The following is a 15,222-nucleotide window of genomic DNA, read 5'->3' as shown; positions in this document are numbered from 1 at the left end:
TGTCTGCATAAGTTGTTGCAGCACAGTAGCTCCGCGACTATCCGCCGCATCTTTCATGTTGACAGTCGGCCACTGTATCAGTCCGTATATACCCCTTTGCAACCTATCCTGGTCGCGCGAGTCGCAGCAGTCAGACAACAGACACGGCCAGTACCTGGACCAATAAGTTTATCGGTTCTGAATAAAATGCAGTGTCGTGTCAATTCGTTTACCAGTTATTTATAAGGCATCCTGGGTGGCCTGAACAGCCCGGGTAGGTTTCAAACCGCGACACGCTCCTGCCTGCAGCCACGAGGCCGAACCCCCGTTAAAACCCCTGAGATCTTTTCCAACCTTAATAATTCCGTAAAAAACTTAGACAGGCAGCGGGAGTGGCTCAACGTATCCATAGGGGTCGCGATACCACAGTAGAGGACACTGAGTTCGTTGGTCCTTCGCCGAGGTCAAAATGGTGGACACGACAATATTTAAAAACTGATTCAAATTAAAATACACATTGGGAGGCAGGAATCGTGTGTTGTATTTGCACTTGAATGGAATGCACTTGCACTTGAAAGGAATGAGATGGGAGAGCTTAAAGGATAGAATACAGAAGGAGAGATTGGTCAAGATGTACCAGGTGCTGAGTGGAGTGGGATGATGGGGTGAGCTGGGGGGAAAAGTCAAAATGGGAATGCCTAGAAGTAGGAAGGAAAATACTAGGAAGGTTTTCAAAAGAGGAGGAGAATAGAAAGGGGAAAAACTGCGATGGTCGTGAGGACAGTAGGGGAATGGAATAGGCTGGAGGAGGAGTGTGTGTCGGCTGGGAGTGTGGACCAGTTCGGAAGGAGAGTGAGGGGAAAGTAGGGAGAATGTTTGCCACCGGGCACTTTGTACCCAATTGCAGCTATATATACTAAAAAAAAATTAAAGAGGGGAATGAAGTTGCAAGTCATATTTAGAGAGGACAGTAAACATTTCTCTTTTGGCTATACATGAAATTAGAACCCAAACTTCATGTGTTAAATTTATGTAAATAAATAAAAATAGGAATTAAAATAGTAAATAAATCTTGAGTTAATTGATTGTAATAAAATAAAAATATTGAAACATGCTTTTATACCATGTAATGCGAATTTGCTATTGTTTTTATTTGGTTGGAAATATTTTGCAATATTTGCGTTTTTATATACAATATAATTGATGATATCAAATGTTCAATTTAGTTTAGTGTTATCCGAGTGGGCTCGAATTTTTGCGTAATTAGTAGAAGCATTTTTTATTTTAAGAAATGCGTTTTTATAACTTTTTTTACACTTTAATAATGTTCGTAAGCACATGCTAATGTTATGTGAAAATGTGAATACATCTTTTTTTATCTTTAAAATAATGAAATGTGGAAATTGTGCTATGCGTTTTTACGATTTTATTCTATGGCAAAGAGGACAGCTCAGAAAGTTTCGCGTGGAGAAGTACTATCACCATGATGAGCCTAGTCTTTGATAACAAAAACACTTTATTATTTATTTGATTTGTTGAAGCTAGTGGTATTGTCGGGGTTTTTTATTTTGTGCTTAAAACACTAGAATAGTTGTAGTTTATTGAAATTTCAAACCGAAGGAAGTACATCGAAAATCGTAAGATGCCACGAGGTGAGCTATTTTTATACTTCTATAGAACACTTAATCGTTTAAATCAGAAGTATATGTCATAAGTTTGGTCAGATGTGCATTTACATTAACTGCGTATGGGTTAGCCGCGGTGTTGGTGGTTTAGACGCACTGCATGTGGGCCTTTGTTCACGTATGTGCAGGTTATGTTGCGCAGAAACGCAACATATTTCGCTGTAAGAATTGAAAACATTTTCTTTTGTAATTGTGTAATATAATTTTTTAAGTTCGTTATCATTATCATTAATTATCGTGGGGTAGTGGTTAGATTTCTCACTTACAACCAAGGTGATCCTGGTTTGATTCGTGTCACGGTCAGACCCGTATTTTTTGTGAGAAACTTGGTGAATGTTACAGTGAGCAGGACAGGCTAGAGCATAGGTGAGTTGAGAATGGGATGACATTAAACAAAGGGGGAAAAAAAAATATGAAGCTGGTTATTTTTTCACTGGAGGATGGTATTAAATGAAGTTTATTGCTGGAAGGGGCAGGCAATAGAGAGGCAGACAAGTATAAGTACATAGCTGTAACTATTTTCAGAACAATCTGTGATGGGGAAGCAGGTACATCAGGTGTTAAAGAAAGGAATGGGGATTGCTGGGGCTGATTGGCAGGACTTCACAGGGAATATGAAGAAAGGTAAAGGTGTTTTCCACATTGTCCAGGCCGATAATGAAATAAGCAGCAGAGATTTGGTACCCATGTCTGGTGATGCGGTTTATTGAGCTATAGAAGGTACAGCGCAGGGCAGTCGAGATGGGTAAGGATTATTTGAAGAAGGGAATAGGAAGAAGGGGAGTAGGTGCTGGAGTGGCTAATACTACTGGGTAGAAGGCAGATAAAAGGCTGGTGATACAGGTTGCACAGAGGTGGATAGAGGGAGGAGAGACCATGAGTGAAAGATACAGAGGGATTAATTAGTTGGAGGCAAAGAGAAAGAGGGAAGTACTCACTTGTTCCTGGTGAGGGTCACTGCAGGAGTGAATGGACTTATTCAAATGGTATGGGACGTGAGAGGTGCGAAGGACCTACTGAGAAATTTTAAAGGAATGATAGAGGGAATTTGGGAGAAAGCTTCTGGCGTAAGCCTAATTGGGGGTAAATTTTAATTCAGGTTGGTTTAATAGTTATTTTGAAAAAGAGTTTTTCCATAAAAAGTAAAAAAAAAAAAAAAACTAAAATATTGAAATGTGCTGCTATGCTCAGTACGTTTACTTTAAACTTTTAACTTTATTAAGAGCATAGTGTCATAGCAGCACACTATTACTTGTTAAATTACTCAGAAGAGAATATTTCATCTTTATTATCAGTAACATTTTATAATTAAAGACATTTATTTTAAGGTTAATGCATAAGTTGACTAGGGAACTATGTGAAGCATTTGCATGTAAAGAAAACATTCTTCAAGTTTCTTTTTGAACATATATTGATAATTTAAACCGTTATTAACCTTACGTAACATATTTACCATGAAATTAAAAATGGCTCAAAAATTTATCAGGGAAATTTAAGTCCTCAATAAAGGGTGGTCACCTATTAAATTCATCAAAGAATCAATGCTCAGTGATAAATTGAACATTAGCTAAAAGTCTTCTTCCTTGAAGTATAACTTCTGTAAATTGGACAGACGTAACTATATCATATGATCTGTCCTAGCCCAATTAAATCTTGAATATTATGCTTGTCAGTCTGACAGACTTTGAAAACTTCACAAAGACAAAGTTAGTTTCTTGCAGAACTTTACGTGCGTTACAGTCATAAGCAAATGGTTGCACTTAACTTTAGCAAAGGGAGAACCGACCTCGTACATAAGCTGGTCTTTTGCCATTAACCTGCCAATCCAACTTCCCCACTTCCTGCAGTGTCTCCCCGCAGCCCTCTAATTGCATACACCACTGTAGCAGTTTGTCTAACTAGTCTTCGCTGAGTTATGTAGTTTGCCAATAATAGGAGTCACTGACTGGATGTGTAAATTTCATAGTCTAAGCCACACATGGGTAAACTTTTTAATTGGAGGGCCAGATAAAATAAATATTATCTAGGTGGACCGAAAAAAAATTGAACAAAACACATTTCTACAAGTGGTAAACTTATATTTGATTTTTACATCACACAGAACTTATATTATATGCACCAATGTAACTGGCATGTGTAGCTAGCTTTTAAGAACAGTTTTGTTTTTTAAAAATATTTTGCTGACCTGATAGTTTTTTATTTAGAGCTCCTACTTTTTGCTTCCGTTCTTCTTCGGTCATATTGTCATAAGTGGCGTTGTTATGTTTTGTCTTGAAGTGTCGTGAGAAGTTGAATTTGAATACGGCTACAGCTTCACTGCAAATGAGGCGCACAGGTTTATCCTTAATAGGCGTTAAAAAGTATTTCCAAGTACACTCATCTTTAAAAACACAACAATCTGAATCAACTTTATGTTTTTTACTTGCCATTGTAACAATCAAAAATTAAAAAAAAAAAAACACTACCAACAAAGCAAAACTATAGAAACACAAGGAAGACACACAGCCGCAGAGGTGACTTGACACTGACTATGTAACTGTCCAACTACACTGACCTTAAGAACAGACGAAACAAAAATGGTATCGCCATATTTGTTCCGAACTTAGCAGAGCGACACAGGTGCGCTCTTCAGGCAAGGCACTGTGAATACACCAGTGTGAACACTGCCACACGCATTGTACTCCACATCGCCATGCTACCCATCTACAGACATCTACTGCAGCACTACGCCTACGTGAGGTTGTGTGCCAACTCAGTTAATATTAGATGTGATAATACCGTACTTAAAATGCAATGAGAAGAACACAGTTATTCTATTTTAGCTATGCAGAAAATACATTTTGTCCTATGTGTAATTGTAGGAGTTTCCAAAACCATGTCACGGGCCGGATTGACTAGCCCAAAGGGCCGTACTTGGCCCGCGGGCTATACTTTCCCACGAATGGTATAAGCCATACCAATACACAAATATATCGATGTGTAAGTTAAAAAAAACACAGAATAGTAATACCTATATAAAAATTCTAATGCCAACCACAATAAGCAAAATTCAGAGAATTACAAACAAAACAAACAAAAGTCTGAACCAAGACGGATAATAAAAAGACACTCAAGAATGACCCCAATACAAAATTTTGGTATAAATAAGTTCTCATGTATCGAAATTGATCCCTTGGTCCTGATGGCATGATTGTGTATACATTGATCCTGAGGTACATTATACTTGCTGTTTTAATTTACTGCGTCTAAAGATCTAGGACATAAACAATGAAATTTTGATGTAACAATGAATTATGATTGTAAGTTGAATACAAAAGAAAAATTTTTTTCAAGACGTGACATAATTTGCTTGTATTGGAATTTTCAAGCTTTTGTTTGTCTAGGATCTTTTGACGCACTAAATTAAAACAGCAAGCATCATGCACCACAGGATCAATGCATGCATGATCATACCTTCAGGATCAAGAGATAAACTTGGATACATGATACAGAACATTTACCAATTTTTTTAAAATGTAATTAGGTAACCTAACCAACTCTACATAATTTTTATTTTAAATATTCCCTATCAATCTCAGCTAACCTAACTTATACCCAACCATTCTCACAATTTTATCATTTACAATTATCAGTATTTGTAATATATAAACCTAACATAATGATTTTATAAAACTTTTAAACTACTGGTAAACTACTTGAAGTACTTAACACAATGCCCTGAAAATAATTATTGATAAACATGTCATGAAGTAAAATTAGTTTTTAAATTTATTTATTATTTTTTTATATATATAGACTCCTTCAGAAAGACCCATTTATCTTGTCAATGCTCCGTTCTCATTTCATCAACCCTTCATGTCAGTGTGACATTAAGCTTTAATTCATTAACTCCTACCTGTGGTTAAATGTGAATTAAAGGGCTCATTTGGGAAAAAAAAAATTGAAAAATTAATGTTACCTTGACGTGTCCCGGCAACAGCGTCCAGTGCTGGAGTGACTTGCAGTGGGGTGAACACCCTCCTGGGGTGTGATGTCCTCAGTCGTCACTCTCGAACAGCCCCTGTAGGCATGCAGTCTGCCAGGCAGAGCGGGGCTGTGGCTTATCCTCTTGCGGGGCGACAGGGAGGAGGAGGGAGGGAGGGTAAGGCCCTAGAGCGTAATCCTCGAAAGGCCGCTCCAGGGAGGAGGGTCCTGGAGCATAATCCTCAAGAGGCCGCTCCAGGGGAAAAGAGATGCTAGAGCGTAATCCCGAGGGCCGCTCAAGCGAAGGATTCCAGAGCGTAATCCCGAAGGCCGCTCCGGAGGGAGGAAGGAGAGAGAGGAGGGGAGAGGAGAGCAGAAAGTAATACCAAATTCCAAATTCCTGCTTTATTTCCCCAGATTTCTCTGGGGCAAGGATCTCTGACTGGTACAGTACAAGCCAAGCTTATATACAAGTCGGTTACATTATCATTACAGTCAATATTTACAGATTGAGCCTTTGCAGCATGTTCTATAAGATGTCACTTACTGTCCTGATCATATGCTGATTTCTGACACTCGGGATGCTCCCAACACGAGCGGAAGCCTGCTCCTTCCCTGAGTAATGACACAATGAATCCCACTTATTTACATTCTGCAGCAGGCGCCATCTATTGGCGCCAGGTGCATCACCATCTTACAGGATACTAGCTTAGACATAGAGATTAGGTAAAAAATATCCTGCGGTGTCGGGGCAGCCATGTTTGTTTTAGGGATGAGCATGTAGCACTCGCACAAGGGGGCTGAGGCCAAATGCAGGACACGACATCCTTACTCTATTATCCCAAAAAAAAAGAAGTTTTTACTTGACTGGTTTTTAAGTAATTCATTAGTCAGGAGGCTATAAAGACCAGGAAATGCTTAAAATTACTACCTATATTGAAAATGGAAATAAGGTGAATAGTAATTAAAGGGAAAGGTTTTAAGTGAGAATACAATAAGATAATTTTTAACCTGAATATTTTATGTATATTGTAATAAATGACATTCTTTTAATTGCTTATTTATTGGTTATCTCCTAGAGTAGGCACTGTTTCAAAGTAAAAAAAAAATTAAACTCTGAGAATCATGTTTTTTGTAGTCTCGCCTATTTTGATGATACATACTGCAAAGGCATCTTTGCAAAATTCAGAGTATTTACTTCCCTGAAAAAGATTTGATTGTTTAGTACTTTCTTTGTATTAGTGTACCATTAATGCCATGTTTTATGCAATGTGTAAAGATTGTCTATTGCATCCAAAAAGAATATGGAGCTGTTTCAACTGCTTTAAATCATGAAAATGTTTCAAAATTTTCCTGAATATGAGTTTAGTTTAAAAGATTTTCTTTGGCTGTTTTATATTTTTTCAGTGTAAAAAGATCTTTATGGGTATGTTTTTGAGTACTATTACTGAATGTTCCTTAATATTCCAGTGAAATAGCATTATATTTAGATTGATTTCTAAGAAATTCAATTGATTTATATATTTTCTTTTTTAATAAAATTTATTAAATTTTCTGGCACTAAGTAAAGACAATCTACAATAATTCAATAGTTTTAAATTGAATTTATTAATTCTGTTAAATTGGTTAATTTTGTTGAATTACGTGTATTTAATGACAAGCAAATTTTATTTCTTTTTAGGGCTTTTATTTATATATATATATATATATATATATATATATATATATATATATATATATATATATATATATATATATATATATATGGGTCATTCTACGATAGGCTGTCCAAAATACAAAGGGGGTGCGGAGAAGGATAAAATTTTGATTTTTTTTTTTTAAATTTAAAATGGATATAACGACTTTAATTCCTTTTAAGTATACATTTATAGAAGGGCAAGTCAATTTATACATTTTTAGTTAATTTTTATAAAGCCAGGGTAAATACATAAGGCAGGGTAAGGACATTAAGACCAGGGTAGATACTTTTCTGATCAGAGGAAAGATTTAACATCATAAAACAATTATTTAAATTTACTTTTATTAAATATTGTACTCAACATACCATTAGAGTATTATTTTTATATTATATTCTTTGTTTTAATGTGAAACTAGAGATTCTTTAGTGTCTTTGACAACAAATAAATGTACTCTAAGTAGCTAATAAGTGACATTGTACTTTCAACAACAATTTTGTGACATAGAACAATAGCATGTAGTTTTTATTTCTTCTGATGCCTCCTCTTACGTGTAAGTTACAACCGTGTGCAGACTTATTTGTTGACGCGAACCTCCGAAATGGATTGCTTGAATCTTTTCTGAGTATTTGGTTAATTAGTTCTACTGAAGTCCATGTGAATCACAGCTTCTTTTTTTGTCAAATTAATTTTTTTAATCTTGAAGGCAGAATGCTGGTTCACGATGTTTCGTTCTTGGTGAAGGTAAGTATTCAAATTGTTTTTTAACTGCATGATTAAATCACAAGGATAAATCTGGTTTGACTTTTTCATATATTTTGTCACCTTTCTTGTCTTATGCGTTTTGGGATCAGTTATGTTTTTGGAGACAGATTCCCACTTTTGATAGACAATTTGAATACTATTATCAAATTCTTGGTATTCAAGTCCTTTATTTTTGCAAGTTGCATAATCTTGCATAAGACATTGATCGTTATACCTGCTACAACAAATTCCAGTAAGTAGATTTTGATGATTTGATACAGATATAATTTTGGCTTGGAATAGAGCCGTAAGAATCAAATCCATATTACCTAGCATGAGTAATACAGAGCCATGTGTTACGTTTGTTGCAATTCGGTTGTACTATCCAAAATGGCTTGAGGCAACAGAATAAAGAATATGAAATCGTGATACCGCACTTCTCCATGAAAGACTAATGAAGATTGCTTAAAGTATCCAAAATAATTCTGGTTTGTTTGTGGTTTCCTTTCTTCGTCACATAATCTTTCTTGCCAGGCCATAATCTCGTATTAAAATCATCTTCAAAAAAATCTTCAACTTCCTTCATTATTTCATAGTTGGCTTTTAATTTACGTTTCTTTTCCGTCAATCGTACTTATCTAATTCTTTTCAACAGAAAATATTTTCGCTTACATTTGTCTGTATTAAGTATATAATTTGCAAAATATGTGAAGTAGTATAAAAGTGCTTTTGGCAATATTACTTATACTTCACATCCACTTAAGATAAGAATAAGGAAAAATAGTTAGAATTACATTACAATTGAGTGGAAAATTAAATTATTTTTATTTAAAAAACTGCTTGTCATCTTGTTACATTCCAAATTGGCCTGGCTAAGCAACCCACAATAGTAACAATACATTTTAAGCATTGGATAGTTTATGTTTTTATGCAATGACTTTGAAGTTATGTTTATAAGTTTGTCTTTTTTGCCAACATTGAGGAAGCTATTCTTTCAAGGGTGTAGTATTATCTGCTAGAATTCTTAAATAAAATAATTTTCTGCTCAGTCTTTTGTTTTATTATGATCTTTTCAAAACATCACGTTGATCACAACTTACATATGTCCAGATGATTTTCAGCGCACAATTACGGTGGCTCGTCGCTCAATTACAGAGAGAAAAAAAAATTGGTTTTCTGTAAAGTTGGTTTACGGACGATAGTTTAACGTGACGTCATAACAAAACATTGATGAAATGATTGATCCAGAAGAAAAGGAAATATCATATTCGGCCTGAGACTGAGCCGTAATAGGTTTTTGCAAACAAACCATTTAGGCATTAAAAATATTATATTCTTTGAGGAAGAATTTTTTTTTTAAATTTTTCTATCTTTTGTATGATATAATCTACCTCTGCATACTTTTATGAATAAAATTGAATCATTTTTATTGAATTATTACTATTTTGTATGGATACAAAGGAGTGAAATGAAATGTACAATTTAATTAATAAATTTACTTTTATTTGCATTCATTATTGAAATATATTTATTACTTTTGAAATGTTACGTGCGCCGTATTTATTTTTACAAGTACAAAAAAATTCGCACCTGCCGGGATGGATTCGAACCAACAACCTTACTATTAGAAGATAGCGCCGCTGAACGCTCACCCACGAGGCCAAACTCGATAGTAAATAGTTTCAGATGTTATATATACATTTATAAAAATTTTGTTCACGGTAGGGGAATAATATTATTTCGTTTTTATAACTCGATTTTATAACAAATACGCATCCCAAATACACCAATCTTATTTATAATGTGTTACAATATTTTTTTAAAACATTGTGCAAAAGATCCCGGTTGTAATTTGAATTATTATGTGTAACTGTAAAACACCATTGTTGGTTCAAAATGTATTTGAATATTCAACATTACTTTTAAATAACTGTACCGATTGTGCTGAAAATCGGTGGACAATCGTTAAATTGCATAATATTAATAATTCAAAAGACGAAAATATGATTGAAAAGTCAAATCGATGGTCGTTCCAATCGAGTGGAAGAGAGATGCCACGCATGCATAGGACCTACAATGAGCATGAAGAGAGATGCCACGCATGCGTACAATGAGCAAATAGGACACATCCGTAGTGGGACATCCGTAGTGGGACACTTTTTCGTGCGTGCAGCCGGCGTTCATCGATTTATTAGACGTCACGTCAAAAAATTAAGTCACTTAATTAAGCTTTTTAATAAGGTATAATATCCTGTGGATATGTCCCGGGAGGGTGTTGACAGTCACCCTGGTCATATGCAGACGCCTAGGGTCGAAAATTCTATTTAAATAGCCAATTGAAAATTTTAAAAAATGGATAAAACTCAACCTGGCTCCAATTAGCATGCATAAAATTCTGCTCATAAATATAAATTTAATGAGCTGCCGACTATGCGACCGCACGCGACGACAATCGAGTGACAACTAGTTGAACTACAAAATTGCCTTCTCTTACAAAGGTGAAAACAAGGGGAAGCAAATCAGAAACATGACCCTTTAGGGTAATATGCTGCTAGAATTTTTCTCTGAAAGTCTGGAAAGACACATCACTCCACCTCAAGGTTCGTTCTGATTGGCTGCCGATACAGCGATCAACTAAATTACTAGTCCATGACTACTGGAAAATACACTAACTTTGAGGCGTGAAAAATAACTTGCTGGCTACAGAGTGTCGCGCCAGTGTCTCGCTTGTCTCCTCCTTTCTTTTTAAACCTTCTCGAATGTTACAGCCTCACTAACCAGAAGATGCTTTAAAATTGTTAAAGCACACAGTGTCGGCCGGGAGTTCAAGCCGGACAGACGTGTCTTGTGCACGCACTCGGTTGTTGTAATTATTGATGTTCAAAGTGTGATAACTATCAATATTGATTTGTCTCTACTAGATCAGCAAGACTTTTAAGGGGTTTCCCTTACCCTTACAAGATGGTGCATTTGTGAACTGTATTAATAATACTAATTTAGCCATGTTCAGGTTGCCTACGAAAAAATCGTCAACTAATTCGGTCGACAGCCTGGATAAAAATTCAAATTCACCTTCATTTACTCTGAAACTTCAAGACACCAACATGGATAAACTAATTAATATGGTAAAATCTCTCTGTGTTAAGTTTGATGAGCTTAAGAGTGAAAATGCGGTGCTTAAAACATTGTTAATTGACTCATGAGAAGAATCCTCTTTAATAAAACAAGAGTTAAAAGAGATCAAAAAAAGCTTATACATAAAGCAAAACTCAGATTTATCTTACAGCCAAGTGACTAAAAGAGCGCCCAATAATAAGGTGATAAGTTAATGGTGCAGTGAGTATACCCAGCAACAGCTCCATGCGCAGTGACCTACTTTCTGGTCAGCAAGAAACGCGCACGATCAGGAACTCTAACAATAACCAGCGAGTTGACTCTGAAGGTTTCACGTTGGTACAAAAACCGCATAAGTCAAGACATAATGAAAACCCAGTTGGTACCCATGATCAAGAACGTAAGAAATCTCCACCCCAAGTAGGAATACGTAATACATCCACTCTTAAAACTGTCTCCAAACCTACCTACAAAAAGACTAAATCCCTGTTTGCTACCCGTTTTGAAGCCTCAGTTAACAAGAAACTATGGATTACATCACAAATGAACTCAATTTATCTCAGGTCAACGTTACTAAACTCCGAACGAAGTATAATACTTATGCTTCATTTCATATATCAGTACTTGAAAATGACTTCAGTAGGATCAATAATATTGTGTTTTGGCCAAGTGGCTGTTTAATTAGCCCGTTTTACGGTAAACTACATCCGGATCAAGTCTTCACTAATGTTACTAATCAAGACAATACAACAGTGACCATCATGCCTCCTAATCCAATGGCGTCAACTTCCACATCTAATTTGATGCTGGAGGAGCATCCTATTTCCCACAGTGATGCAGTTCCTTAGAAATTATGATATTGCATATCAAAACCTGAGAGGATTAAGAACTAAGTCTAACGAATTTCTGGAAAACCTTTTAAACTCTCATTACGACATTATTTGTTTAACAGAAACCTGGCTCAACAATAACAACATAAATTCTCACTATTTCACGAACCAGTCTATAGTTTTTAGAAATGATAGAAATCCTCAACTTACACAAAAATAGAGGGGGTGGTGTACTTTCAGCCTTTAACAAAACAAAATTTTTAACAGTGCTACCTGTTTACATTTACGACTTTCCCGGTATGGAAGCTATCTGGATCAAGGTAAAAACATCTCCTGCAACAACTTTTATTATCGGAACTATCTACCTAGCCCCGGACATCTCGCCGAATAAATATCTCGAGTACCTTGAACACTTGGAAGAAAAACTATCTATCGCTCAAGAAGATATTTTAATTCTTGGTGATTTTAATGTTCCAGGTATTGATTGGCTCACTTGGCACTCTTCAAACATTTCTCATTCACATGTCAAATCCAAAGCCAATTACCTTCTCAACTTTGTGTCTTCATTGGGTCTGACCCAATATAATCACACCCAACCTTACAAAAATCTTCTCGATTTATGCTTAGCAAATCTATCTCAGTGTACATTAACGCAAGCCTCTGAAATACTTACCAAAGAAGATCTGTATCATCCAGCTTTAAACATTGTAATGTATTCTAGCTCAAGAAATGTTAATCATCCGTACAGAAATTATAAGGACGGTAATTTTTTAGGTTTTTATAACTCCATAAAAAAATATGACTGGTCTCATTTCTATGAATCAACCAATGTTAATCATGTCGTGGATGTTTTAACAATTTGCATAACTGACAATATGAACACATTTATACCACTAATTTCTAAAAAATTACCCAAATATCCATTATGGTTTTCTAACTTAATTGAAGCATTAAAATAAAAAAAAATACATTTCACAAACTTTATAAACGATCTAACAATTCTTATTATTATTTACAGTTTTCACATTTTCGCAAAATGGCGAAATCCTATATAAAACGTGATAAAACTAATTGGCTCCATTCTACTAATAACAACATCAAGAACAATCCAAAGAAATTCTGGAAGTATGTTAAATTAATGAAAGATGGTTACTATGAACAACATTCTTTAAAAATCAATGATGATATTTGTGACGATCCAACTGTTTTATCTAATGTTTTTGCACAATATTTTTCCAGTGTCTACAAGACTTTAACCAATAATTTGACGTCTTCAAACATGTCCTCAGATTCTATTCCTATGTCCTACATTTCTGAATCCCTTATTCTATGGGGCATCAAGGCTCTCAAATCTTCCAAATCCACTGGCCCAGGTGGCATCTCAAATTTTATCTTAAAATGCTGTTCCTACTTATTAGTTCCTCTTCTTTATCATATCTTTAACACCAGTTTGCATTCTCAAGTTTTCCCTGATAATTTGAAAATAGCAAAGGTCATTCTGATACACAAAAATGGCTCTAAATTGATTGTATCAAACTATAGGCCAATATCTTTACTTAATGGCTTTGCAAAAATATTTGAAAAATTTATACACAAAGTTTTAAATTTTCAAGTTCAAAATAAATTAGCAGCCAGTCAGCACGGATTCAGATCTGGAATGTCCACCACTACTAACATAATTACTTTTCTTAACCCAATTCATAATGTAGTTACTAACAGAGGTCAGGCAGATGCCTGTTATTTTGATCTAGCCAAAGCATTCGATACAGTAAACCATTCGCTACTTTTAAAAAAAACTATCAGACTTTGGATTTTGTACCAACTACTTGAACTGGTTTTCTAGCTATCTCAATAATAGATATTTTTTTGTATCTGTCAATAACCATAATTCCTCTTTACACCATGCTAGTTCTGGAGTACCACAAGGTGCCACTTTCTCCTCTCCTCTTCAATATATTTATAAATGACATTACCATGGTCCTTAATTACTCAACTGGTGTACTCTTTGCCGACGATCTGATAATCTCTAAAATAATATCTACAGTCAATGATTGCGCTCTACTACAAAGGGACATTAATGAAATCAATAATTGGTGTCTTCTAAACTTGATCAACCTAAACAATAATAAAACTAAGGTAATATCCTTTACTAAGAAATATAACCCTATAGTTTATAATTACATTCTGAATAATAACCCAATATCAAAAACTTTCATTATAGAAGACCTTGGTGTCTTTCTAGATTCAAAATTGTTTTTTCATAAACAAATTGACTACTTAAATTCCATTTCAAGAAGAATATTTGCTATTATAAAATATATCACTCATTATGCTACCAATTCCAATTCAATTCTTTCTCTTTTCTTGGCATTAATTCGATCTAAATTAGAATACTTTTCAACTATGTGGAATGACATTGGGTCGACTGATATTGAGAAACTAGAAAATTTACAAAACAAATTGTCTCAACTAATAATTCAAAGAGGTTTTCTGCATCCCAATCTTATTCCTCTAACAGACCGTAGAGCCTATTTGGACTATCTTTTTGTTCATAATATTTATAACTATAAAATTAAATGTAGCTATATTCTTGATAACACCGGATTGAGAATCCCCCAATTCAATTCTCGCCTCTTTTCTAGTTCATGTACTATTTATAACAAGAATGATCATATTTATAGACCTATTATTACTAATATTAAATTAATCTAACAATTTTCTATATAGGGTTGGGTGGGGTGAATGTGATACAGTGTAAAACTTGGGGTGAAAGTGATACATTAAAAAAAAAATTACTTTTTGCTATACAAAAAATTTGAAGAAAATACATTTGCTTGCCTCTTCTTTGTACGTCCCCATTCCATAATGAATGTTATAAACCTTTAGCTACATTTTATAGGAAATGAAAAAGTCTCGAGCAAGAAATAATTCGACCAAAAAATGTTCATGTCTAGGTCCAGCAACTTTTGTTATATCTTTGTGTGCATAGAAGATAGCTTCAAAATTGTTGTTTTAAATGGTGCAGGAAAGTATCCTCTATGTTTTAATGCTTAGAAAGATAGTCTAACATTTATATCTCAGTTACTATTGCTGCCTAAATTTTTGGGGTGAATATGATACAGAACATGGGGTTAATGTGATACACAGCATGGGGTGAATGTGATACCATAATTTTAGGCAGTTTTATAAAAAAGTGCTTAATATTTATAT

General features: G+C 34.8%; 1 protein-coding gene across 2 annotated transcripts in view; it reads left to right on the top strand.

Moving 5' to 3' along the window:
- The first annotated feature begins 1,412 nt into the window (after positions 1-1,412).
- Positions 1,413-15,222, top strand: part of LOC134531723 (28 kDa heat- and acid-stable phosphoprotein-like) — a 61,031-nt gene continuing 47,221 nt past the window's right edge. The window contains exon 1 of one of the 2 annotated variants that reach the window (XM_063367564.1): positions 1,413-1,631. In XM_063367564.1, the coding sequence (XP_063223634.1) occupies positions 1,622-1,631 (10 nt within the window). In that variant the 5' untranslated portion in view covers positions 1,413-1,621. The remainder of the gene's footprint in view (positions 1,632-15,222) is intronic. The other variant, XM_063367562.1, reaches the window with a different exon arrangement.

The sequence above is a fragment of the Bacillus rossius genome, chromosome 5, assembly GCF_032445375.1.
Source record: "Bacillus rossius redtenbacheri isolate Brsri chromosome 5, Brsri_v3, whole genome shotgun sequence".
Lineage (NCBI taxonomy): Eukaryota > Metazoa > Arthropoda > Insecta > Phasmatodea > Bacillidae > Bacillus > Bacillus rossius.
This window is presented reverse-complemented; position numbering and strand designations above follow the sequence as displayed.